This window comes from Drosophila persimilis, unplaced genomic scaffold (genome assembly GCF_003286085.1).
Source record: "Drosophila persimilis strain 14011-0111.01,24,50 unplaced genomic scaffold, DperRS2 tig00000780-arrow-arrow-pilon, whole genome shotgun sequence".
Taxonomy (NCBI): Eukaryota; Metazoa; Arthropoda; class Insecta; order Diptera; family Drosophilidae; genus Drosophila; species Drosophila persimilis.
Window position 1 is genome coordinate 1,072,014 of NW_020825353.1, and position 24,912 is coordinate 1,096,925.

Sequence of the window (24,912 nt, forward strand, 5' to 3'; positions counted from 1 at the left end):
CCGGTCCGGTCCGTTTGTCTATGCAAAATGCATAAAAATTCCACGTAGCATTTCTCAATGCAGTCAGTCACTACGCCTGCGCAAAAAGATATACGACCAAAGCCGACAATGCCGACAGACAGACGTCTGTCTGTGAATGTCGGTCTGTGTGGGCGCAAGAAACGAGAAATCGAGTGAATGTCCATGGGGTATTACGAATTTTTCAAATAAAAAAAATAGTGAGAGAAACCCAACTAATTGAAAGTCCAAAAATAGAGCCAAATATGGAAGAAATTTCAATCGAATCAAAGGAAATGTCTCATAAATTAAATTAAGATAAATGTAAATCAAATGAAATATTGTATGTAAAAGAGGAAGATCATTTCAGATCGTTCCCATCGGTAGAATGGTGTAATTTAAAGTTCTTCAATCAGGGTGCTATGTTGTCTTTGGTTATCTAGCTGTATGAGTGATAAATAACGTCATAAAGCTAGCTTACCGAAGTTAATATTAGCGTCTGTCCAGCGAAACCAAAGAAACCCACGTTACGTACTGCGACCATAGCCAACATTTCGTGTGAAAGACCTACTACTATGAGACCTACTACTGCCTACCATACAATATCCACAGCCACATCTTTACGTACAGATGTTTATTATTTTGCAGTTTTGCTTTATGACCAAGTGCTTTTGACCGTAAGTTTTAGTATTTAAGTTTTTTTGTGTTTTGTTGTTTGGTTTTTTGTTATTTCTCACTTCTTCTCAGCGCTTTGCCTTGATTTATAGCCACCATACGACCTTTACTTTTGTGAGCTTAAGTTGAAGCTGTTTTTAGCCACGTTCAAACAGAAATGGATGGATGGATGGAGCTGGAGATGGAGAGACACCAGATGGTGGTAACAACAGAGCAGAGCAGAGCAGAGGAGAGGAGAGGAGGAAGGAGGTGACACCACAAAGCCCAGCCAGTGAATGACGTTGCTAATGAGCAGCTGATGGCCGGCGCTGATTCATTGAAATCGATATGGAAGATGGGATCATGCGGAGGCTGGCCATGTGGCGGGGAGATATGTAATGGAATTGTGGCCACAAGTTGTGGCGAAGAAATACCAACTTAATGAGTGCGCCAATTAAAAGTAGGAAATCCACAATTCGATTAGTCGAGCATGAAGTGAGCATAAAGATAATTGATCTAGTGTGAAACTAAAATTTCAAAAATGCCTGCAAGGTCGACTAAATCGTTGATTTTTAAACAAGCAATATTTACCATAGATTTATTAAGATAAACATGTACTAAGCTACCAGAGCCTGCCACGTCTCTCGAAATTTTCGTTCGTAAAAACCATCTACTGGCAAACACAAACAAAATTGAGCCACATCGGCCCAGCCGTTCTCAATTGATGAAGTCCAACACATTTTTCACTGTGTTTTTATATACATATATAGATCTAGAATATTAAAGAATATTTAATCAAAGTCTAATAATTTACCATACTTCACAGATCAGTGGATGACCATCATCCAAGCAGATGAACTTTCGGAAAAGTTGAAGGTTTCCCCTCAGAGAAGATCTTCACTCACTTTCGATGCCAAGTTGAAGTTCAACTTCGTTCGACACATTGCTCATAGACACATGAATCGTACATACACTCGAACTCGAACTCGTGCCCGTACTCGTACTCGTAATCGTACTCGTAGTCGTATGACTAACAACGGCTATGCAAATTAGTCTGGGACACATGCGCGGTTATCGCAGCCGCCACATGCCGAGGCACAACATCTGTTCGGCTCGGCTTGGGGGCCAGCCGCAAATTGCCCGGCCGACTCACACGATCCGTATATCGTATATTATATCGTATAATGAAACGACCTGGCCCCGGCATAGACACGTAGACGTAGACTAAGACGTAGACGTAGACCTATACTTACACGTTCTTGAGAGTACGAGTCGTATACTCTTTAGTTAGTATAGACTGACGACGATCTCTGGCGCTGGGCTAGTTTTTTCTTGGCTTTGCTTTTGTATATAGACGATGGGATGGTGGGAATTTCCGTTAGTTTTTGCCATTCGATTGGCTGCTATCGTCTGATCTCTCCCCCGAGTCGGATCTAGGCGTTGTCTCCGAGAGCGAAGCGAACAAAATATGATATTTACCATATATCGGAATGTGTATGTGTATGGGAGAGTCGATGGGGTAGTCGCTGGTATATATAGTATAGTCGAGAGGGTTCGCTTTGTTTGGTGGAAGTAAACAGATTTCTTTATTTATTTTATTATTAATTTTTAGCTTTTCCATTCTCGGAGACCCATGGCAGAATATTTGTTCTTGGTTTTTTTTTTATCGAATTACATATCACTAAATCACTAAAAATCAAAAACAGAAATGATTTCTTCCTATTGATTTTCTCCTCTCCTCTCCTCTCCGTTTTCGTTTTCGTTTACTTAATAGATTGGTTTTCTTTTAGAATATCGCTACGAGAGTTGGTTTTAGTAACCAAACACCAAATGTGTGTGTGTTGTTGTTGTTGTTTTTTTTTAGTTTTCGACTAATCGTAATCGTTCGTTCTTGTGTGTGTGTTTGGTTTTTCTGCACAATTTCGTTAATTGCTAAACAAAAGTTCGTTTTTCTTTGGAGTATTTTTTAAAAAGATTCCTATGCATTTTTGTTTGTTAAGAAATTAGCAGGCAACTTAGAGAGTTCGAAGAACAAAAATAGTCAACACCATCAACCATCAACCATAGTCAAAATCTTCATAATTAGAGTAATCATAATAAATTTATCATACATACATACAAGCTCCATATTTATGTTTATGTTTTTTGTTTTTGTAAGTTGTTTACTTGAACTAATTTTAAATGTTTGATTTGTAATTTAGAATTCATTAATATACTTTGAGTTTCTGTTAGAATTTGCTAAGAGTTCATTTAGTTAGTTAATGCTCCAATTCTTTAAAGCCTGTCCTACACACACACGTACACGTACATATACATTTAAATAGGGGTTTCCTTTGCTAACTTAGTTCTTGGAAGAAAGTTCTTTATTCATTGTGTAATTTCAATAAATTTTGATTAGTTCATTTATGACATTATCATTAAGAGAGATGATGAGAAACTGAAACCTTTTAGCTATATACTCGCAGATGGGGAAAATCACACGAAACGGTGAAACGGAAGGGTATACATATTTAAGTGGAGTTGAGTTTAAGTTTGCTGATGATAAACCATATAGGGGACAGCCGATGAAGATCATACCTACTAAACTACGGACCATTTAAAAAAAAAAAACACGAATTTTTTAATAATATTTGTATAGTTTCCTCCTTGGTTTTTGTTCCTACTTTGCTTTCTTTCGTACTTTCGTTATATTCTGTCGTCTATATGTTATTCGTTTCCTTTGCTACACAAATCATTGGCTGTTAAAATCTGTTTATTGTGTTCTTTTTTTTTGTCTTTTGTTGTTGGACCCCATGCAACTTGCTTGAGTTTCCTCCCCCCCGCCCTCATTCCTCCACTGGTATTTGAACTCCGTTTTGTATCCAATCCCCTGGGTATTCTAGTACTTTCGTCCAACTATTTTTGCAATTCTATGCTATTATTTATGTTCACTTTATTAAAACATACACGGTAAATTCCTCTAAAATGCTTCGGTTTCTGTTGTTTCTTTTTGCTGTTGTCTTGTCACCTATATAAAGTAAATAGTGTTGCATATATTATTATTATTATTATTATTATTATAATTCTTATACGGTTTATCTATTTTATTAACGGGTCTTCGCTAATCAAATCCGACTGCGCCGCCTTCAGAAACTGGGTTCGGTCGGCACTTTTATTTTATTTGCTATTTTTTATTTGGTTTTTAATGTGCTTTTTTACATTTTACACATTGAGAGATGTTTGCACTTGAATCCGCAAATGTTTATCGTTAATTAAATATCATTCCCATTCGTTAAACTCGAAAATCAGATTTTAGAGATTACACTTGTGTTTCGATTTTAGTTTTAGTTGGGTTTGTCTTTCTTTGTCTTTGTCTTTATCTTTTTGGCGACTACACACACACACATACAGGACAATGTCTACAAACGAATTCAATTTCAATTTAGTTTAAAAACTTTTCAAGTTAGACTAAACATAAATCAACTTGATCTTGATTTGGATTTGGATGTGAATGCGGATGCGGATGCGAATGCGGATGCGATTGGGACTGCGGCAGATGCTGATGCTGATGCTTATGCTGATGCTGAGGATTGGCCGTGTGCTGGCTCAGAACGAGGCCTCCACCAGGTAGGTGCCATCCATGGGCTGATTGTTTTGGCTGTTTTGAGCATTGCTGGCAGCTGGCATATACTTGCCGCAGGCCTAAAAACGAACGAGAACGAGAACAAAGCGGGATTGCATTAGGGCTTCAACGTATTTCAAGGCACAATATTGATTAATGATGTCTGTAGAGTATACATATAACTGAGAGTATGAATATGGCTAAGAGACGAAGCGCGCGCCCAAAAGTCGACTTCACTTTTCATCAGAGTTTCTTGCGAGTCTGTGCGAGTCTTTTAGGCTGCACGCGAATGCTGTTTGTGTTGGTGTTGGTGTTAGTTGTGGGGGGGTAGAATACACAAACAAATTCATACACAAGTAGGTAGAACAAATTCAACACACAAACTATATATAATAAGTATATGTTTACAGAGGGAGTTACAGAAAGCGGTTGTGAGACCCACCTGCAAATGCACTCAACCCCCAATTGTTGTGAGGCGTTGAGCCAAGTTGGGGGCGGGGGGTGGGGGTGTGGGGTGTGGGTAGGATATATACAATAGTGCTTACCTGGTAGCGCTGGGAGCAGCAGCGACCGCAGCAGGACTGCAGCAGGCCGGCAGCACTGTGCGTCGAGTGGGCGGGACTGGCCATTGGCGAGGGCGAGCCCGGCCGCTTCGGCTGTCCGTTATAGGGTATATCTAACTCGACAAATTCTCGATCCTTTAGTGGTTAGTTTGGTCAGAGTTTTTTGAGCATTGAGAGGTGTGTACAGCCAGAGAAGAATTTTACAAAGAGAAACGAAGAATACATAGAGTACAATATCTTTTTTGGTCTGTTTTGTTTTTTGTTTTTTCCTTTGTTCAGAGGTTTTTTTAGTTCAACAATTTTACAGTAAAGAAGGGCTATAGAGGGGTTTTATTTTGGGTGGGTTTTGGGGAAGTTTGGGGGAGGGGCTTACACACACGAACATAGAACACAGGACAGGGTTAAATACATACAAAGAAATATAAAAATACTTAGAGCGAGAGTTTCCATCTCTTTCAAGTCAAAAACAACAATTAGAACATTAAGCGGGGTTTATGGGTACGGGGGACTGAGGGGAGAAAGGGTATTAAACATTTAAACGCTTAAAATTCTATAATGGGTATAGAAATGATGTTTTCTTTTTTTTTGTTTCTTTGTTGCGGCTCCTAAGCAATGACAATTTTACAATAACACAATAAACACTATAAGAACAATTTGTTAGACAGCCAAACGGATGGGGGCGCTGGGCAGCGGGCAGCGTGTTGGGAAGAGCAATAAATGCGGGCTTGGGCAAGGGCAGGGCAGAGCCGAGCGGGACGAGGTAGAAGCAAGCGCCAGCCATTTTTCATTCGTTTTTCAATTGCTAGCTGTTAAAAACGGTTTCGAGCAAAGTGCGATTTTTCGTTCATTTTTTCAGATTTCATTTGCAAGCTGTTATAAACGCGTTCACGTTTTATGCGTTTGTTGAGTGCGATTTTTCGTACATTTTTCTGATTTCATTTGCCGCTGTTAAAAGCGCGTTCGCGTCTATGGCCGCCCAAAAGCGATTTAGATTTTAGATTTATGACGGATCCTGTTTTATTTATTTGTGGTTTTAGGTGAGGAATTTGAGTGCTCATCAAGTGGTTTACGGCTAGACTACTGCTGTGGAGCATACACATGAACGGCTAGGAGCCGTAACGCACCGAGTATTATTAATTTATAATGAAAAATACACCAGACAACAGAGTAGCTCAGTTTGGGAAATTTGTCTGTACTTTTGAAACGGCAATCTACCACTTATAATACGGTTATGAACCAATTTCAAAACAATAAGACTGCTTTTAGAGGAATTTTCAGGAAATCTCCATCCAAATTATTTAAACACAAAAGTTATACGAAAACAAATTTTTAACACAATCAGAGCACATTTAAAAAAAGATTCGGTCTTGAATTGCTCACTAATAAAATGTAAAAAAATAAATTGAATAGTTAAATGGACTTTTTACGAGTATGACCACTTGAGTGGATTTCCATCCACCCATTTTGGCCACTTGATGAGCCAGCTCTCAGCAATCCGAATTGTTTATATTTTTTTGGGATGGGGTAAAGTTTTTAGATTTTTTGGTTTCTTGTTTTTCGTTTTTCGTTTCGTTTTGGGCTTTATGTTGACAGCAATCGATTGCATATGGCCAAATGGTCGTTTCCGAATCTTCATGATATCATGGGGGTGGGAGGGCTAGAGCATTCTCATATCGTTCGGTTCAATGCTGTTCGGTAATGACCTATTCAAAGAACTTGAAACAGAACAGAGCGCATAGCATTCAACACACAAATCGTTTGCTTTCAATAGAAGGAATCGAAAAACAACATATGTATGGACGTACAACCAAGAAGGAAACCAAGAAAAATAAGAATTGAAAATCATAAAAATTAATTGCAACGCATAAACGATAGATAGAGATAGTGAGTGAGTGAGTGAGTGAGAGAGATAGAGCGATAGAGATAGAGAGCAATAGATACAGAGATACAGAGAAAGGGATAGAGTTAAAGATAGAGAAATATGAAGGAAGAAACAACGGAACTGAGGTACAAACCGAAAACACTTACTTTTCTGAATTAATATTCGTTTATCAAAGGTATAGACAATTGATTTTAATTGCGTTTTTTTATTGCTATGCATTATATTTGGTTGATTCTGCTCTTGAAACGCTTGTGCGAAAAACATGACACAAATGGAAAACTTAGAACATATTAGATTGCACAACTTAAGAATTGTACCCCCACCCCACACATAAGAACCGAAAATATAATAATTATACATAAACAATTCGTAAACAAAAGTACGCGGATCTCATACAAAAGATTGGCATTTCAGTTCAGTTCAGTTCTCTCTAGGGTTTTTTGTTTCACGAGCTTCACGAGCTTCTCGAGTTTCATAAATGGGAGACTCGCGCGGTTTCTGAATCCCAATCCCAATCCCAATCCTTTTTCTTTTCTTGTGGCCACATGACAGGACTGCAATGGGGCTCTGGTAGTTGTTCTTGCTGTGGTTGTTGTTCTGGTTGTTCGGGTTGTGGTTGCTGTATGTGGCTTTGTCATTGCTTGCCTAACGAGCTTGAGGCAAAGTGTATAACTTTGGACTATTACAAGGATGTTCAAATGTGGCTACATCTGTCGCGGGAAAAGTCCAAAAGAAACAAACGGAAAATGTACAGAGAAAGTTTGTGATAAGTAAATGAAAATCAAATGATAAGAGCAATTAATAAATGCGCGATAGAACCATAAATATATTTATATAGAGAGAGATATATATAGAGAGATGTAGAGAGAGAGCCAGAGAGAAAGCCTTGGATTGCCACATCGATTATACGCACCGTTGTCTTCTCCAGACATCTCAACAAATGGTGGTGCTGCAGCTCAAAGATATCCTCATCCCTATAGTTGTCATCCAGCTCAATGCCCGACTCCTGGGCCGCCCATCTGGCCTCGGCGGCCTTCTTCTTGTTGACAAAGGCAGCTCCCGACGAGGCCTTGGCAATGCGGATGCGCGCCAGGCGAGCTTTCTGCAAGACCAACAAGAACATTCATGAGATTGCGCGAATTCTGAGAGGAGGATCTAGCATTTTCTCTTACCCGCTGTGCCTTGCGCTTGTCCGACCTCTGATTCTGGTGATAGATTCTACTAAAGTTCGATACGATAACAGGTACAGGTAAGGCGATGACCAGCACACCGCTGAGTGAGCAGACGCCGCCCACTATTTTGCCAGCTATTGTCTCCGGCACCATGTCGCCATAGCTGGAATGGTGTGGAAAAGTGTGAAAAGCTGAATGAGTATCATATCCGGAGGTGTAGAGTGAAAGAGGGAGACTTGAACTTACCCGAGCGTCGTCATGGTGACTATGGTGTACCAGAAGGCCGCCGGAATCGATGTGAAGTTTGTGCCGTTCACATTCTTCTCGGCATAGAACATGACGGTGGCAAAGATGATGATGGCCATGGCCAGCGAGAAGACGAGGAAGCCCAGCTCGCTGGCGCACGACTTGAGCGTGTAGCCGAGGATGCGGAGACCCTGCGAGTGGCGGGAGAACTTGAAGATGCGGAAGACGCGAAAAACTCGCAGCGTGACGAAGGCACCGCTGACGTCGTCGTTGTCTGTGATGCCCAGGCCGATATAGTAGGGCAGGATGGCCACCACGTCGATGATGCTCATCACGGAGCGCACGAACTTGCAGCGATCGGGTGCGGCGAAGAGCCGCAGCAGATACTCGGCGCTGAAGATCATTACGCAGGCGGTGTCCAGGCAGAAGAAGACGATCTTGTAGCGCTCGCCGCACGGCAGGGTGCCAGCCCGGCCCGGCCTGTGTCCGCACGGGACCGTCTCCACCACGTTGGCCATCACGGAGACGGCGATGAAGAAGCCGGTAACGTAGTAGAAGACCAGGGCGCTGGTCGACGTGTGCGGATTCTCGAAGGCACGCCACATCTTTTGCCGTATGTTGGTCAGCTGCTGCAGGTTCTGATCCCCGTTCTCCGACAGTTTGTCGTCCATGAGGCGCTCGGCATTCTCTCGCTTCCGGTCCCGATAGTCCTCGTAGCAGCAGTCACCAATCACGTCCGGCATGATGCCGAAGAAGGCCAGCTCCTCGTCATAGCTGGTGAGGCATTCGTGTTTTGGATAATGCAGCTTGCCCGTCCGGTAGTAGTTGAGTATGTGGCGGAATATGTCCGGATCCCGGTCGAAGAAGTACTCTTTACAGTCCTCGTCATAGAAGAACTCCCGCTCATTGGAGCCGAGCAGCGTGTCCGGGTACTTCTCGAGGGTGTTCCTCCAGGTCTCGAAGCGGCGGCCGGATACGTTGATCAGCAGCTTCTCGTCGTCCGTCTTGCGTCGGTCCTTGGGCACGGGGGGCGGTGGCAGTGGAAGGGAGGCTATCGGCACCCAACCGATGGCCGCCGCCCGTGCAAAGGGAAGCCAAGCGGCGACCGAGGCCATGCTATTGGGTGGAATGTTTCAGTGTCCCGGTTGTCGTGCAAAAGTGGGTGGCTCTCGCGGGCTATCTCTCACTCTGTCCCTTCCCTTTCCTTTGCACTCTGCTCTTAATCGTCCTGTACTGTTGTCCTTTTTCAGGGTCCTATCTACCTTCTCCTATTTTTTTCTTTGGCAGTTGAGTTTGTGCGGGTTGGTGGCGGGGGCTGGGAGAGCGGGGGGACTTCACTCTCTCTCTCTCTCGTTCTCTCTCTGTTTCTATATATGATTAACTCCTAAATTAAAGCTTTTTTTCTGTTGTCCAGCTCTTCGTCGGCTTCGGCTTCTACCTCACCTTTGCTCTTGCTTCTGCTTTTGCTTTTGCTTTTCTTCTTGCTTATCCTTGAGGCCTGCTTATTGTGTGATGCGTGCATTTTTGAACTGCTTGCCAAGCAGTGTTTTATTGCTTAAACTTATTGCTGTCATTTTTGCTCTTATTGTAGTTTTTGTTGCTTCTGCTTCCCCTGCTTCTCCGTCTGCTTCCTCTGCTTCTGCTGCTCCTGCTTCTGCTGCTGCTGCTGGCTCTTGTTTTATTGTTCGCCGCGGGGATATGAAATGTTTCCTATGTGTGTACTCTATCTAAGTTTCGTTGTGCAGCAGCACTGCAAAAGAGAGATGGAAAGAGAGTTGAGTTGAAAAGTTTTGCGGGAGTTTTAAAACAAGTTGTCACTGGGGAGGGAGCCGGTGGCAGCGCGGGGGATGCCATAGCTCAACGAAAAGTTTTACACACACCCATTCATACCCAAACTCGTACACATGGAAAAATGTAATTACAGTTAAAAGTTTGTCTGCCATTTCAAGGTGTAACCTTATTGTGAGCAAAAGTTGGTATTTTTACTATTAATTAAGAAAATTAAAGAACACAAAATGAAAACTTTTAAGGAATAAATATTGAAAGACATAAAATGTATGGCTTTCAAATTATAAGTTTTTATTTTAGTAAAGGATGACATTATAATTTAAAACTTGTTTGCTTTTCAGGCGTTTAAAAAGTTTTCCTAATTTCCATTTAAACAATAGACCATTAATACTTAATCTACTATCGAATTCGTGGAAGCCATCAACCCCTTAAGAAAAGCATTTAAGTGTGGGCTGGCATTGGGTATAAAATACACTCACATTTGATTTAATTTCAAGAAACTGTTTGTAATTTCACTTCAATCGGATTGTAAAGTTTATGGGGAATCCCAGGCAATAGAATTTCGGACTTTCTCAAAGCATAAATATTATCATAAATCTGCGGGAACAATACAATAGGAATACACACACACCCACACCCAAAAAACACATCGACCCACTCGTCTATTTCTCGCTTCACTTGTTTATATTATCAATTTATCGCAGCCCCCTCATGGAACCCCATTCCCTCTCTGGATATATGTACATACATATATAATGATTCACAGCAGCAGAAATCGACAGACAACGCCATTCAATGCGTTTTCGGGCATCGTTCTGTCTAAATATTTAAACGAGGCAAACACAATCGAACTGGGGGGAATCGTAGAGAAGGGTTCTGTTTCTGTTTCTGGGTCTGTTTCTGCTGGTTCTGCTTTACGAGTCCAGCAGCTGAGACCATTTTAATGGTTCGAACATACCAACGGAATGACCATTCGACTGTCTTCCATCTGCCTAGCTCTGGGTTTCTCTGGTGTGGTTTGGATTCTGGTTTTGGTTCTGGTGCTGGTTCTGGTGCTGGTTCTAGTTGGGGATTGTAATGGGCATGGGAATGGCCCGTCAATGAGTGGATGGGATGGGATGGGATGCGTGGGTGTCTTTGGTGGCCTGCTCTGCCAGGCGCAAAGCACAAATTTATGTGCATTTCTCTAGACAGTAAACACCCTGCAAATTTCCTTTAGGCCACAAGTCATTTTGCCAACGACAATTAAAACGCAAAAACTTTTGCCATCGTCTCTGTGCTCCCACATCTCATCGGTCTCCGCCCCCCAGTGAGGGGAAACTGTGACAAAAAGTCATTTGTTTCCATGAATGTCAGGGCATGGCATGGCTCTTGAAGTCTATATAATGTGTGTCTTTGATTTATATAATATTTATGGCTCTGCCACTGGCACTGGCAATGGCACTGCCAAGACGGTTCCACTGGCCAAGTGCACATCGAACTTCATCCATTTGTGGTAGTAGAAGGACCCATCTATATCACCGAATGGTGGGCAAGAGTGTTTCTATATTCATGGCCGCCTGTCACATCCCTGACGGCCCCTGAAAAGGGGTTCAGCGGGAGCCTAGAGCAGGAGAAGATATTGCCATAACAATAGCCGTTAGGAGTTATTAGTTATTTGATGGCTGATTTGAGCCGCTGAGACACGCCATGGCCACAAGGAGGAAAGATAAGGTTGGACAAGGTTACAGGGTTCCTTGCCTCACGTGGATTAATGGGTATGGGTTTTTGTTTTTCTTTGGCTTGTTTTTGGACTACTTTACATGCGAAATGCATATTAACGATTGTAATTCGATTGATGGCTGTCAATACTTGTTTGTCTTTCGGAAAGTGATTATTTATTTTGTAATTTACTTGCTGTTTTGTTAGTTTTTAACATTGCATACACCACCATTGAGCACATTCATGTCAATTGATTCAGTACCAATTCGAATTGATTTTTTAACATTTTAGGTCTGTCGTATCATTGATATCATTCAAGAACTTAGCCCTTGCATTCCCTCAATAGCTTTTACCTTGCAGATAATTGTGGGAGATCCATATGTACCATGCCAATACGTTTTTGAGTACATTAAGCGATGAAGAGTCAAACATGCTGACAGTTTGCACTTTCTTTGGACCCACACCGACACCCACGAGCAGAAAACATCCTGATGCCGTCCCAGAAACCCCACTCCCCAATGAAACCACTCCACCACTCCCCCACCAGTGTACCATATCGGATGCCAGAGAATGGCAGACAATGGGCCATGGATTCGCCCCAGAGGTCCGTCGTGTCAGGCCTTAATGTTTTAATGCCACATTATCCTATCAACAATGTTCCACTATGGATTGACGTTCGTCGTAGTCGTTGACCTTGCCTTGGTTTTTTCGCCGTGGACGAAATGGAAATTAATCAATGCCGTTTTCTCTGCCCCGTCTCCTGTCCTCTGTCCCCTGTCCTCTGTCCCCTGTCCACTGTCCTCTGCCCCTGCTGACGTTGATGTTGATGTCTGGATGTCGTTAGGTTATACAAGGACCAGGATCCATTCACGTATTCTGTGCGTGTTGTGTGCCATCAAAATAAATTGTCAAACATCAAATGGGTGCAGTGGCAGGAGGAGGAGCCCTCCAGCAGCCCCAGAGGCAGAGAGAGAGCGCGAGGCAGCAACTTAGGGCCGGGCCGCTGGCAGAGAGTCAGGGACCAGGGGCTGACGTTGACTTCCGCTGGACTAAAAACAAAGGCGCCACATGTCCTTATTATATTTCTTTTTTCGTCTTTCTGTAGGCTTTCATTAATTATTTGCATAGTTTATTTTAGTTTGCGAGCAGCAGGGCAGAGCCATATTATTCGCCAGTTATTTGGCTGCTGCCTTTGGGAACAGTCCGTCCGAACAGCGTCCGTCTCTGTCTCCGTCTCAAGGTTAGACTTTTGTTGTACCTTTCCACGAGAGTGGGCGGCGCAAAAATGGCCCTGCATACATCTGTCCATCCGTTCACACTGTGCTCCCATCAACCGAGATTGTAGATCATGAGTGGGAGGATTTGGACGCGGTCTTGGCTCTTGCGACAGGCCAAATAAACATTTCAATCAAATTCAAATTCAAATTGAAGGTGAATTGAATGAACTTTTCGTGGTTCAATATTCTGTGCGAGAATATACAGAAGAACGATGAACCGACTTAAAGTTCATTTCGTGGTACATTTTGTTGATGACAGAAGGTCACTTTTCTGACCTTTATAAACAATTTTTGCTGATAGAAATATAATCTACAAATACGAGTGAATAGTGTTGAGCGATTATAAATCAGATATTTCCCAAGGGAAATTCTAATTGATGTCCAAATAACTCTCATTAAATTTTCACACACATTTCCATAGCATACTTATCCGAACTGAGTAAACACCATAAATATATAAAATATTCCCCCGAATTCATTCAGATAATTATCATCTGTCTGTGCCTTTCAGGGCATATCAACTTCTTTGCCTTCTCATTACCATATTTCCCTCCACTTTCACTCTTCTCGGTTTCCTCTGTTTCTCTATTTTTTGTTTTTTTTTTTTGCATGTTCCTGTTGTTGTTGTTGTTTATTATACGAGTATGTATGTAGGCCCTCAACCTCCCCTCGGGACCATTCCATTTAATTCGGGCGGCCCCAAAATGCTAGTTAGGCATTAATGTACGAAATACACGAAAAATCTACGGAAATCCTGTGAAATTTTCTCCTGCTCTTGCGTGGGTTTCAGTTATTATGATGACTTGACTTTCCTCTCTCTCTCTCTCTCTTTCTTTCTCTCGCTGTGGCACTCTCCCACTCTCTTTATGTTGCTCTCTTTTTGCCAACAAAACGGAAGCTATTCCGAGGTACTATATGGAGAGGCCAGTTCCATTTTGAAGCCAATTGCAACTTTGAGGCCAAATACTAAATTGGCAAGCATTTCCAGATCATAAACGCAATTTTATGGCCTGTTGGTGTGCGGGTGGGGGGGGGTATTTTCCATTTTGTATTTTTATTGCCAATAAGTTAACAATGTTTACTTTTAGTTGTTCGTTTTCTATTTTTAAACAATCACAACAGAATCTCCCCTGCACTGATCCAAGCCCCAGCCTCCATCATCAGACCAACATTATCCATATATTTTTCCTTTCTTTTCTTTTGTTTACAAGCCATTTTTTTCGTTGTATTCTTTGGGTTAAAAAGAAAAATGAGAAATATACGAGTATACGTAGTATGTGTGTGTTTTCAAACGGGCAAAGAGAAAGAGAGAAACAGTGAAACAACGAGACCAAGTTTTTGTGTGTGTGCGTGTGTGTGTGTGTGTGTGTGTGTGTGGGTGAAAGGGAAAGAGAGAGCATCTTGTGTGTGTCTCTGCGCCTGCTCATGGGACCCTGGGCACCCGCTTGGGCTTAGGTTTTGGTTTTGGTTTTGGTTTTGGAGGGGCCTTAGGATTCAGATTGGGATTGGTTCGGGTCGAGTCGAGTCTACGAGTGGGGCTACGTTGTCTCGGCTCAACATCAAACATTTTTTGCCTTATGAGCAGTTTATAATTTTCTCTTGCCTTTTTTCCAACCATCTATGCATCTATACAGGTATTAAGTAGAGGCTTATGTGTCCTCCCACTAAGCACTCGATTGAAGGTGTCTCCGGCTCGAGGTGTGTAAGGTGTCTATTTGGCAAGAATTTCAAAGGCATTCATTTGACTTATTGCCGATTTTTGCAAATTGATTGAAATTAATTAGTTTCCATTTGTAATTGCAATCAATGGGAAATTATTGCTTATTGCTGATTCAATCATTTGCATGTTCAGACGAGTACGAGTATGCACGTGGATAAGTCACGTATACAGCTACAGCACCTATAAATAGGTTGATATCGTCGCCTGCCTAATGTATGTAACTAATGTAACGCATGGTTTTCTTTGAGATTGAATGAATATTTTGACTTGGGAGACTACAGACTTGTGAGACAACAATATCTATATATGTATAATATATGTACATATACAAATTTTTCTGAATATTGTTTGAATTCTATGAATTGAAGATCTGTTTTTATATCTTGACAAGATTTGATTGAAAGTATTTAATGGTAAATATAGTTTACCTTTAAGCCCCGAATTAATTAACCTTTTGCAATTATTCAGCAAATTAATAAGCTCATATTTATGTCAGCCCAATATCAAAGGTAATCTGATTCATTTTCCCGAAATGCTTTAACAAATTGATACCTTTATATTTTACGAGTGCTTCCACTTATGTTTAAAATTGTATTTTATATATATCCTTGTACTTCTGCGACGGGAACCTGCTGCGTATGCTTATTATTAATTTAAAACATTTTCCATACGTCATGTGGTGCCTGAGGACAATGCTGGAAATGGGGAGAATTCGATTACTGGCACAAGTTGATTTATTATTAAAATTGCGTGTACCACACAAGTATTGGCCAATACAAGAGATCGAAAGCCAAGGCACGTGCAACGTATTGGCTTACATAATGAATGGCCGTTGGGGATGGACAATTGGGTGCAGAACACTGGTCGAGACTTTCATGTTGCTATTCAAATTAATTGCGAAACTCATAAAAAACTTTAGAGAGTTTTGGCTATTAGACCGCCAGAATCGCCAGCATCGGCAGCTGGAGCCAGCCCTGTGCCCTGTGCTCTGTACCCTGTGCATCCCATAGAAAAACCCCCCAAAAAGTTTTCTAATGGTGGCCCTGACTGAAGGGCGGTGTTAGAACGTGCAAGTGACCCAAAGTGCGGGCGGATGGGTGGCTGTGCCGTACAGGATATGCGGTGGGGGGTGGTTCTAGGGCCAATGGGGTAATTTATGTAGGCCCGCTAAGCTCTTCCATGCGTGAAATGTGATTATATCTGCGTATAAATACGCAGACAAGTGTGACCGTTCGTATGTGTATGTGCATGTATGGGAGAGGGAAGAAGAAAAGAGTGAGACAGTAACAGCATGTGTGATAACCAGAGATGCGAAAGCGGTCTAGCAAATGCAGCCGATAAGGTATTGAAGAGGGGAGCGCAAGGAGAAAAACAAAAGGTTAAATCTATTTCCAGCAAAATATATGTAGTTTTTAGACTTTATTAGAGGGGGTACATAACAAACAGACTTAGCAGAGCACTATCAAGATATGTAAGGGGTATAACACTACAGAACCACTCCAAGTCCACTTGAAACCTTACTGAAACCTCCCGAGCCAGACCCACAGAGCCCACGATAACAGTAGTGAAAGCATTGTTGCCGATTTCTTCCCAATTAAACGAGAAACGCAACAACTTTTGGATACCTCTAGCACTTCTAAAATCGAATGCACACATCTTAAAATACATAAGCCAAGGGACAGCTCTCTAATAAAATCTAAATCTGCAACCGCAAAACCACTCCGAACCACTTCGAAATCTATATAAATAACCGTACCGTAGTCCGCCAACCCACCTCGCAGACAGCCTTCTCCTCATCCAGAACAAGAGAGCACATGGCCATTCCCTGCTGATAACAGAAACAACAAATGCAAGCAGTGCTGCAGACCGCGCTGCCTTAAGCTGTGCATTAAGCGCGTCATCACACACACACACACCATCCCACCCACACTCCCGGACAGAACAAAGCTGTGTTCGTGTGTGTATATCTGTACAACAATGCGGCTTTGTTGTTGCGCCAAAAACCAAGCCAAGGCTTTTTCGCACGTTTTACGCCAGCAAAATGGACCGACAGATGGATGAACGGACAGCGCTGCTGCTGCTGCTACTGCTGCTGCTACTGCTGCTGCTGCTACTGCTGCTGCTGCTGCTGCTACTGCTTTCTCTCTTTCTCTCCTACAGACGACCTTCACTTTAGCATAACAAGAGCGAGGGAATAAGCTACGGACCATTACTGATTTTCTACCTTCGCAAAGAGTATTTCGATTTTAGACAGATTTTTGCAAACTCTAAGAAGGAGGGATGTCCTTGATCAACAGCAATATAAGAGCCATCAGCCTCTATGGTAACTATAAATCAATTTGTACTCTATCTCTATGAAACTTTCCATTAAGAATAGGTATTTATGATAACCAGATTAGACCACTATATCGTATATATTTGTATACAACTGGCCATAGTTACGATCGTTTCAATAACATGTATCATTACAAGCAAATATGTGTCATTTACTAATCTATGGATCCACTATCTCAACTAAATTAAAGCAGTATATCATGAGGCTGCCATTGGACCGATGTATCTGCAAGGCTATCAGAATGCCTTCGTCAACTTTTACAGGCTTTCATTTCATTGTGGCTTGCTGGCTGGCGAGATGGATGGATAGATGAATAAATTAATATCATAATCGTGGGCGGAGTGGGTGGAGTGGGTGGAGGCTGGTGCTGCAATGGAGGCCTAAATAGGCCAGATATGCAGCTAAAACAACTGCAACAACAACAACTTGTTGTTTTTCCTGACTGCACGCCAAGCAGAGCAATTAAAATATGTTTTTTTAAAAGCTTTTTTTTTGTCACTCAACAAGGACATCATGGGCGGCATTTCGAATCAGTAGTACTCGTATATATGTACACATGTGTGTTGTATGTACATATGTATGTCTAATTTTTGTTGGTATTTTTTGTACACTTTTTTTGTTTTTTTTTTGTATTTTTATGGGATTGTCGTGCGTTCGCCAGCAGCCAGCAGCAACATTCGCGGATACACACAAATGAAAATTCACAAATCAAAAAAAAGCAAAAGAATATTGCCACACACACACACACAGACACACTCCCACCCACAAACATACACATACACACACGAAAGAGAGACGGCGAATCAGGCAGGAAAAATTTCTCACGACTGCCTGCTTTTTTATGGATTTTCTGGGCAGGCAATCTGCTTTTCCTGGTGTATTTTTGTGGATAAAAAAATGGGTTTATTATTTTCTACGTTTTAATACTATTTTACCAGCAGGCACTCGTTTGTTGATCCTCTCTCTCCGCTCTTTTCAAAGGAGAAAGAGGAGGCACACGCTTACATGAACGGGGGGCATACACACACACACACACATACAGGCACACACTTCTGGGGCTTGTTACATTTTACACTTGTCGCCTCTTACACTTGCTTCGTCGTTCCGTTAGCCGCACCACTCTCGCCTCCACACTATTTAAAAAAACATTTCTTGTACATTTTTCTCTTTTTCAGCTTGTAGCTTCTTTGGAACGTTTTTCTCAGCTTTTCTCTGCTTCCCTTTCTGTGGCTATTTTTTTCTTTTCTGGCTTTTCTATTGCCTGCACGCACGATTGCCACAAAAATTTGGGCACAACTGCGTCCCGCTGTGGGCTCTGGGGGCGCTGCTCCGAGTTCAAATGCTCACGACAAACTGAAAGTGAAAAGCGACGGCGCCTCCGACGATGAGCATCAATCCGGGACACAAAACGTACGGCGGAGTCGGCTCTCACGGAGTCGGCGCTCTCGACCGAGCAAGTGGTGGCCACCGAAACGAAACAGATGTTGCTCGGTTGCTCGCTTGCAGTGTTTTCAAATGCATTTGCTAGGTGGAACACTGCACATATACTCATAAAATATTTATTCCATTCACTTAATACAAATTAGCTTGAGTTTACAAATATCACTGGATATCTACCAAGGATGTGGATGTGGTTATACCAAGAAAAGAAAAAAGTCTATAAATATCTCACATTTCAATTTCAATCTAAACGAACTTCTCAAAGAAACACAAGAAACAATTAACAGTGTCGATATCTATGCGAGTGGGGGTGGTTTTCGCTTCTATTTCTGTTTCCTATTTTGAGGAAGCTGGGGCTGCTGCTCCGCCCTCAGGCTTGAGCTCATTGAACTGCTTGTGCCATTCCAGATTCATCTTGGACACTGACTCTCCTCTTTTGGCAGCTTGCTTGCCGCTGTAGACCATAATGCCGCAGCCAATAACGGTCAGGGCGATCATGATGTTGGCCAGGCGGATGCGCATTTTGTTGCGAACACGTTCCATCTCATCCTGGCTGCAAGCATAAGGAATGGTAACTAGTATTAACCACCTGTTACTCGAGAAGCACACATACCTGACGAAAGCTGGGACTTCAGCCTGCGACTTGTATTTACCGCTCCATACCAAGAACCGTTTCTCCATATCGTTCGGCTGGTGGTTCTTGATCGCCTGTCTCAGGGGGTTGGTGGTGCCAAAGGAGCGGCGCACAAGGCTGCCAATTAGCGCAGATTTATTAAACATGTTTGTTGTTATGATTATAAAACTTTATGCAATTTTGCTAGTGCAGTGCACTTATCGATAAGAAATACGGTCTTACCCTCAGAAATATACCGAAGCATACCGTCTGGTTTTCAACATATACCTTAAATATACCGACGAATTATTTGTAGTCATATCCATCATATACCTCTACTTTGAATTCCGGTTGAATATTACATATTACACTATTACGTGCTTCAAATACACTACACGAAAATTATGAACCTTGACAAATTTGAACGCAGCTCAGGTGAAAGATATCGTGGTCATTTTGGAGAGAGCGTGGATCAGCAAGAAGAATTTACAAACGGAGGCTGAGTTTTTTCAATCATAATGAATGAAACGTTAAGGTTTACGGTATATTTTGAAGTCAAACATTTTGAATCGGAAAAAAGCTCAAAATGACTAGGAAAATGACAGCAATGTGAACGTAGTGATTATTGTAAACGATAACCTGTTTTATAATAATACTAACCAAGAGAGTAAAGAATGATCTTTTATTGAGGAAAATAGGGTTTTGTTACTTTCTTCTTTGGTATATTTAAAAAAAATAGACGGTGTCTTTCTGAGGCAAACAGTGTGTCGGTATATCGGTAAGTCCACCGGTTCTATCGGCTCATACACGCAACGCAAAAATGAGTGGTGCGAGCGTTATTTTGAATTATTTTGCCAAGAAACAAAAGCCCCATGGGCAAATTGCAAGGTTTGTATGAACCTCGCCTCGGCGTGATTTTTTTCTTCAAGCTATATTAGGCAAATGGGGTGGATTTTCACTCGTATGCGTTGGATTCCTGAATTGGTTTGCCTCTGGTCCATACCCTCTTTTTCCTCTCATTATGTAGCAAATGTGTAGTTACCGTGCAGTCACCGTGTAGTTTCTTTCTCTTTTCGCGTGCGTGTAAAAAAATCATTAAATCAAATAAATCAATTTTTTCTGCGTGCCGCTTGCATTGGATATTGGATATAGTGATAGCCGTGATCGAGGTCAACTGTAGGATCCAATTATCCAACACAACACAGGCGAAATGAGCGAATACACAAAAATTCTGCAGCGTGAGTTCCCAGCGATAGACTCGGAATTGGTGAGCTATGTTGTTGGAGTGCTGGCCGGCAGCGTGGAAGATTTTGAAACGTGCGATGATATCTTCGACGCCGTGGGCGATATCCTGCAAAGTGTGGCCGGTGACCGGCCGGAGGAGAGTATTCGGGACATATGCGAGGAGTTCTTCAACATAATGAAGAACAATAGCACAAATGTGGAGCGGAAGGTGCTGAATGCCCCCGTAAACATAGAGGAGATGGCCAAGAACATGGAGCGTATGGACATGGATCTGCAGAGCATATGGGTGGTCAACAAGGATGGGGCCAATGTGAGTGTGAAGCCGACCAGAGTCGAAATCTAATTGTCATTGCCAATCTCGATCTCCCTAAAGAAAGTAGACTCGAAGAAGCTGGAGAAGGCGGAAGCCAAGCTGCAACAGAAGCAGGAGAAGCGTCAGGAGGTGAACAAGCATGGCATGATTCCCGTAGCAGTGAAACTGCAAACGGCTACCGCCTCCCAGGTTACCAATAAGAAGAACACTAAATTGGATCAAAAGGGTCTGAATCGTTCCATGGACATCAAAATTGAGAACTTTGATCTGGCCTTTGGCGAAAAGTAAGTCCAAAAATAATCCCCTAGCGCCCTCACCCCCAAGTTGATCAATCATGTTTTTTTTTATCACAGAGTACTCCTGCAAAATGCGAATCTGCTGCTATCCTTTGGGCGCCGCTATGGTCTGGTTGGACGCAATGGTCTGGGCAAGACCACCATGCTGAGGATGATTGCAGAACGACAACTGCAGATCCCCTCACACATCTCAGTGCTGCATGTGGAACAGGAGGTGGTGGGCGACGACACGACCGCCGTCGAAAGTGTCCTCGAGTGTGATACTGAGAGAACGAGGCTCCTGACAAGGGAAAAGGAAATCCTGGCTGCTCTAAACAATGGCGTGCAGGATACGACCCTGTCCAATGAGCTGAGCGAGACGTATGCTGCCCTTCAGAACATCGAGGCAGACAAGGCGGTGGCCCGTGCATCTGTGATACTTAAGGGTCTTGGCTTCGACGCTGACATGCAACTGCGGCCGACCAAATCGTTCTCCGGTGGCTGGCGCATGCGCTTGGCCCTGGCTCGTGCACTCTTTTCAAAGCCGGATCTGCTGCTCCTCGATGAGCCGACTAACATGTTGGACATCAAGGCCATCATCTGGCTGGAAAATTATCTGCAATCGTGGCCCACCACGATCTTGGTCGTATCTCACGACCGCAATTTCCTGGACGTAGTACCCACGGACATTGTACATCTACATTCCCAGGAGCTGGAGGCATACAAGTAAGATACATATATATGTGGATATGCGGCTGGCTAACAAATCTCATTATCATTCCGCAGGGGCAACTATGAGCAGTTCGAAAAGACTAAAACGGAGAAGATGAAGGCTCAAAGACGCGAATACGAGGCTCAAATGGCTCATAGAAATCATGTCCAGGAGTTTATTGATCGTTTCCGTTACAATGCCAATCGTGCCTCATCTGTACAATCCAAAATCAAGATGCTGGAGAAGCTGTAAGCCTCACAAATAATCGTTTGTCTTCACAGTTCAGATATATCTCTTTTCCCCTCCCATACAGACCCGAACTCAAGCCCGTGGAGAAGGAAACGGTCGTCACGCTCAAGTTCCCAGAGGTAGAGCCACTAAATCCCCCCGTTCTGGCCATTTCTGAGGTCTCCTTCCGCTACAATCCCGAAGACCCTTTGCCCATTTTCAAGGGTGTCAATCTGTCGGCCACCTCGGACTCGCGCATCTGCATTGTGGGCGAGAACGGAGCGGGTAAATCCACGCTGCTCAAGATCATTGTCGGCCAACTGAGCACCATTCACGGCAACATTGTCCTGCATCGCGGCCTGCGCATTGGCTACTTTGCCCAGCACCATGTGGATCATCTGAATATGAACGTGACGTGTGTGGGCGTCCTGGCCGAACTATTTCCGGGTCGCCCCGATGAGGAGTACCGTCGTCAGCTGGGTAGCTTTGGTTTATCCGGACCCCTGGCACTGCAGAGCATTGCCAGCTTGTCTGGTGGACAAAAATCACGTGTGGCCTTAGCAAAGATGTGCATGGGTAAGTGGGGGACTATAAAATCCATCTCAATCTCACAATCCTAATAATCATTAAACGGTTCAAATTGATTCAACAGCGGAACCCAATTTTTTGGTGCTCGATGAGCCTACCAATCACTTGGATATCGAGACAATTGATGCCTTGGGCAAAGCCATCAATGCCTTCAAGGTAGATTTCATCAAACTACGAGTATTCAAAAATGTGAAGCCCATTGTTATACTTTCAGGGCGGCGTCATCTTGGTCTCTCACGACGAGCGTCTCATTAAAGTCGTTTGCAAGGAGCTCTGGGTGTGCGGCAATCGCACGGTTCGCGCCATCGAAGGTGGCCTGGACGAATACAAGCGTGAGGTCTACAAGGAAATCGAAGCGAATAGTTGAATTGTATTGTATTTTATTATCCAATGAATTTGTGAAACAGACTAGCACTAAATTTATAACAATATGTCCGTGACAAAGAAAACACTTCGGAAATGGTTCAACAATGTTTCCAAAGATAAATCTTCATTGTGGTTTTCCTAAGCATCGTTCGATTGTGATCAAGGCTGACTCAGTTTCCGGCGAAGCTCAAATAGCAACAGCGTCAGTGCAGATGCCACATTCAGGCTATCAATGCCAGCTGCCAGGGGTATATACACGCACTTTCCCTTGCCTCCCACTAGGTTCATGAAGCTGTAAGAAATAGTGTCTAAGTCTTTACATGACTATTGAGATCAAAAATCTCTTACCTGTAGGCTTCTTCACTCACGCCGTGGCTTTCTCCGCCAATAATGAGCAAATTGTGGGTTCCAATCTGTGCGATGTCTGCATAATCGATGGCCCGGCGATTGGCCAGCTTCTCCTTATTGCTCTCCGCTATGAAAACATGGCAATCATCAGCTGCATCGGCAGGGATGGTCATGGAGAGCTCCTCCCATGAAACATCGTCGCGTATGGGTACGCGGAACTGACCGCCACAGCCGCCGCGCAGGGCCTTCGACTCCCAAGGATCGCAACAGCCGCGGGTGATCACCACTTGACTGCAGGGCAGTGCGGCGCAGGTCCTTATAATGCTTCCCAGGTTATTGGGCTCCCTTATATTGTCACACACGACTGTAATGGGCAGGGGCTGGCTGCCAAGCCGCTCTTGCTCGGCCAGGTTTTTCTCCAATCCCTTCTCCGAGGGCCGATCGAAGACGGCCAACAGGCCAGGGGGCGTCACCAACGAGGACCAAGTCTTTAGGTCATGTTGTGGCACTTTGTAGATCTTTGTGTGGGTCTCCTGCTGGGCTTGGGCCACTTCCTCTTTTAACAGGGCCAACTGATCTTTCTGGCTGAATATGAGGGTACTCATTTTGAGGCCGCATTGCAGGGCCTCCTTTATGAGGCGCCTGCCCTCGATGATTATCTGCCGGTTCTTGTCGCGACGCTTCCTGGACCGCACTGTAGTCAACAGGGTGCTGGTCAGCGGATCCTGCAGTGTGAGACGCACAAACTCCAGATTCAATTCGCTGTCCTTGATGACTGCTGCTGGGACTGGTGTTGGTCGTGGAGCAGGCGGAATGCTGAGCTTGGGTGGTGTCACAGAGAAACTCTGATCTTTCCCTTTTTTTTGGGGTTTAGCTGTTCCCTTATACCGATTCTTGCGTAAAGCTTCCCGCGTGCTAACCGGCTCATGCTTTAACAAGGAATGCTCAAAGAGATTGGCCTCTATATCCAGTGCATCTGTGATGTCGTTTTTGGGAACACCTGAGCTGCTCGATCGCAGCACATTAAAGTTGTTCACATGCCTTAAATTTGACTGAAAAGAGCGTTTTAAGATGTTCAAAAACATTATTGGGTTTTTTCACTTGTTGTTGGCAGTGCTGCCAGTTTAGCATATTTCAGGTTATATCTAGCATTTGTTATTTGTTATTATATCTGAAATTTGAAAAATTCTTATTTAAGCAATTTAGTATAGACATACACTGCATCGTTATTAAAGACCTACCTGTGCTATATTTTGTCTTTTTTAGTAAGTTTTGGCACATGTTTTTCGAATCTAGCTTGTATTAACCCTGAATTTTTGGCAGCCCTGGTTGTCATTTTAAAATATCGCATGCATGCAAATATCGAAACAACATAAAAAGGGCTGTTTTGTTTGTATCGAAAATCAAATATTTGGCGCAAATAAGAATTAATAAATATAATTAGAAATTTCATTCTTTATTAATAATAATTCATTATTAATTGGTTAATTAACCAACACAACTTCGGTGCTTACAACGCGCTTGCCAGGTGGTTTGCTGAGTTTTACCTCGCTCGCTTCCGCCAGAGCACGCACACTGCACAAGGAAGAGTGAGATAGAGCTATAGAAAGATTTCATTTGTTCCTTCTGGCTATAATACTGATCCGATCTGACTCAGGCTCCTTGCTCTTTGGATTGCCCATACGGAGGGTCCTCTCCTGGCTGGAAGGGAAGCTGAATGCTGATTTTGTTGGATTTTGGGAGTTAGCAATAGATAAACAATAAAGAGCAAATGTTCAAGTTTTTGAATATCTTTCTTTGATTTTCAAACAAATTTTTTGAGTGATTAAAATCATCGTATTATATCTA

General features: G+C 43.0%; 4 protein-coding genes across 7 annotated transcripts; 1 reads left to right on the top strand and 3 right to left on the bottom strand.

Annotated features, from left to right (window-relative positions):
- Positions 1-4,121: 4,121 nt before the first annotated feature.
- Positions 4,122-18,269, bottom strand: LOC6602347 (potassium voltage-gated channel protein Shal). Of its 4 annotated transcripts, XM_026992748.1 has the most exons (7): positions 18,026-18,269; positions 9,559-9,865; positions 8,116-9,482; positions 7,870-8,032; positions 7,611-7,799; positions 4,798-4,950; positions 4,122-4,332 (listed from the first exon to the last, which is right to left on the bottom strand). In XM_026992748.1, exons 3-7 carry the CDS (start codon positions 9,228-9,230, stop codon positions 4,237-4,239), a joined length of 1,716 nt encoding a protein of 571 aa, XP_026848549.1. In that variant the 5' UTR covers positions 9,231-9,482; positions 9,559-9,865; positions 18,026-18,269; the 3' UTR covers positions 4,122-4,236. The 4 variants fall into 4 exon arrangements, with proteins under 4 accessions (XP_026848549.1, XP_026848548.1, XP_026848550.1 ...); XM_026992747.1 differs by having other exon boundaries at positions 8,116-9,865; XM_026992749.1 differs by lacking the exon at positions 4,798-4,950 and having other exon boundaries at positions 8,116-9,865.
- Positions 18,270-18,479: 210 nt separating this feature from the next.
- LOC6602348 (UPF0389 protein GA21628) lies at positions 18,480-19,170 on the bottom strand. Its single transcript, XM_002027391.2, has 2 exons — positions 18,990-19,170; positions 18,480-18,929 (listed from the first exon to the last, which is right to left on the bottom strand). The coding sequence occupies exons 1-2, from the start codon at positions 19,154-19,156 to the stop codon at positions 18,713-18,715; spliced, it is 384 nt and encodes a 127-aa protein (XP_002027427.1). The 5' UTR covers positions 19,157-19,170; the 3' UTR covers positions 18,480-18,712.
- A 930-nt stretch (positions 19,171-20,100) lies between these two features.
- On the top strand, positions 20,101-22,837 carry LOC6602349 (ATP-binding cassette sub-family F member 3). The gene is made up of 7 exons (XM_002027392.2): positions 20,101-20,544; positions 20,608-20,831; positions 20,901-21,548; positions 21,609-21,782; positions 21,848-22,338; positions 22,415-22,506; positions 22,565-22,837. The coding sequence occupies exons 1-7, from the start codon at positions 20,200-20,202 to the stop codon at positions 22,715-22,717; spliced, it is 2,127 nt and encodes a 708-aa protein (XP_002027428.1). The 5' UTR covers positions 20,101-20,199; the 3' UTR covers positions 22,718-22,837.
- On the bottom strand, positions 22,714-24,149 carry LOC6602350 (rRNA methyltransferase 3, mitochondrial). The gene is made up of 2 exons (XM_002027393.2): positions 23,065-24,149; positions 22,714-23,008 (listed from the first exon to the last, which is right to left on the bottom strand). The coding sequence occupies exons 1-2, from the start codon at positions 24,147-24,149 to the stop codon at positions 22,876-22,878; spliced, it is 1,218 nt and encodes a 405-aa protein (XP_002027429.1). The 3' UTR covers positions 22,714-22,875.
- Between the last annotated feature and the right edge of the window lie 763 nt (positions 24,150-24,912).

Excerpts from the sequence above, each read along its gene's own strand:
- LOC6602349 (XM_002027392.2), top strand. The coding sequence starts at position 20,200 with ATGAGCGAATACACAAAAATTCTGCAGCGTGAGTTCCCAGCGATAGAC. Across the intron at positions 20,832-20,900 it reads GATCTGGCCTTTGGCGAAAA|AGTACTCCTGCAAAATGCGA; the intron begins GTAAGTCCAAAA and ends TTTTTATCACAG. Across the intron at positions 22,507-22,564 it reads AAGCCATCAATGCCTTCAAG|GGCGGCGTCATCTTGGTCTC; the intron begins GTAGATTTCATC and ends TTATACTTTCAG.
- LOC6602350 (XM_002027393.2), bottom strand. The coding sequence starts at position 24,149 with ATGTTTTTGAACATCTTAAAACGCTCTTTTCAGTCAAATTTAAGGCAT. Across the intron at positions 23,009-23,064 it reads GTGAGTGAAGAAGCCTACAG|CTTCATGAACCTAGTGGGAG; the intron begins GTAAGAGATTTT and ends TATTTCTTACAG.
- LOC6602347 (XM_026992748.1), bottom strand. The coding sequence starts at position 9,230 with ATGGCCTCGGTCGCCGCTTGGCTTCCCTTTGCACGGGCGGCGGCCATC. Across the intron at positions 7,800-7,869 it reads ACAAGCGCAAGGCACAGCGG|AAAGCTCGCCTGGCGCGCAT; the intron begins GTAAGAGAAAAT and ends TTGGTCTTGCAG. Across the intron at positions 4,333-4,797 it reads GCTGCTCCCAGCGCTACCAG|GCCTGCGGCAAGTATATGCC; the intron begins GTAAGCACTATT and ends GTTCGTTTTTAG.
- LOC6602348 (XM_002027391.2), bottom strand. The coding sequence starts at position 19,156 with ATGTTTAATAAATCTGCGCTAATTGGCAGCCTTGTGCGCCGCTCCTTT. Across the intron at positions 18,930-18,989 it reads GAAGTCCCAGCTTTCGTCAG|CCAGGATGAGATGGAACGTG; the intron begins GTATGTGTGCTT and ends TTATGCTTGCAG.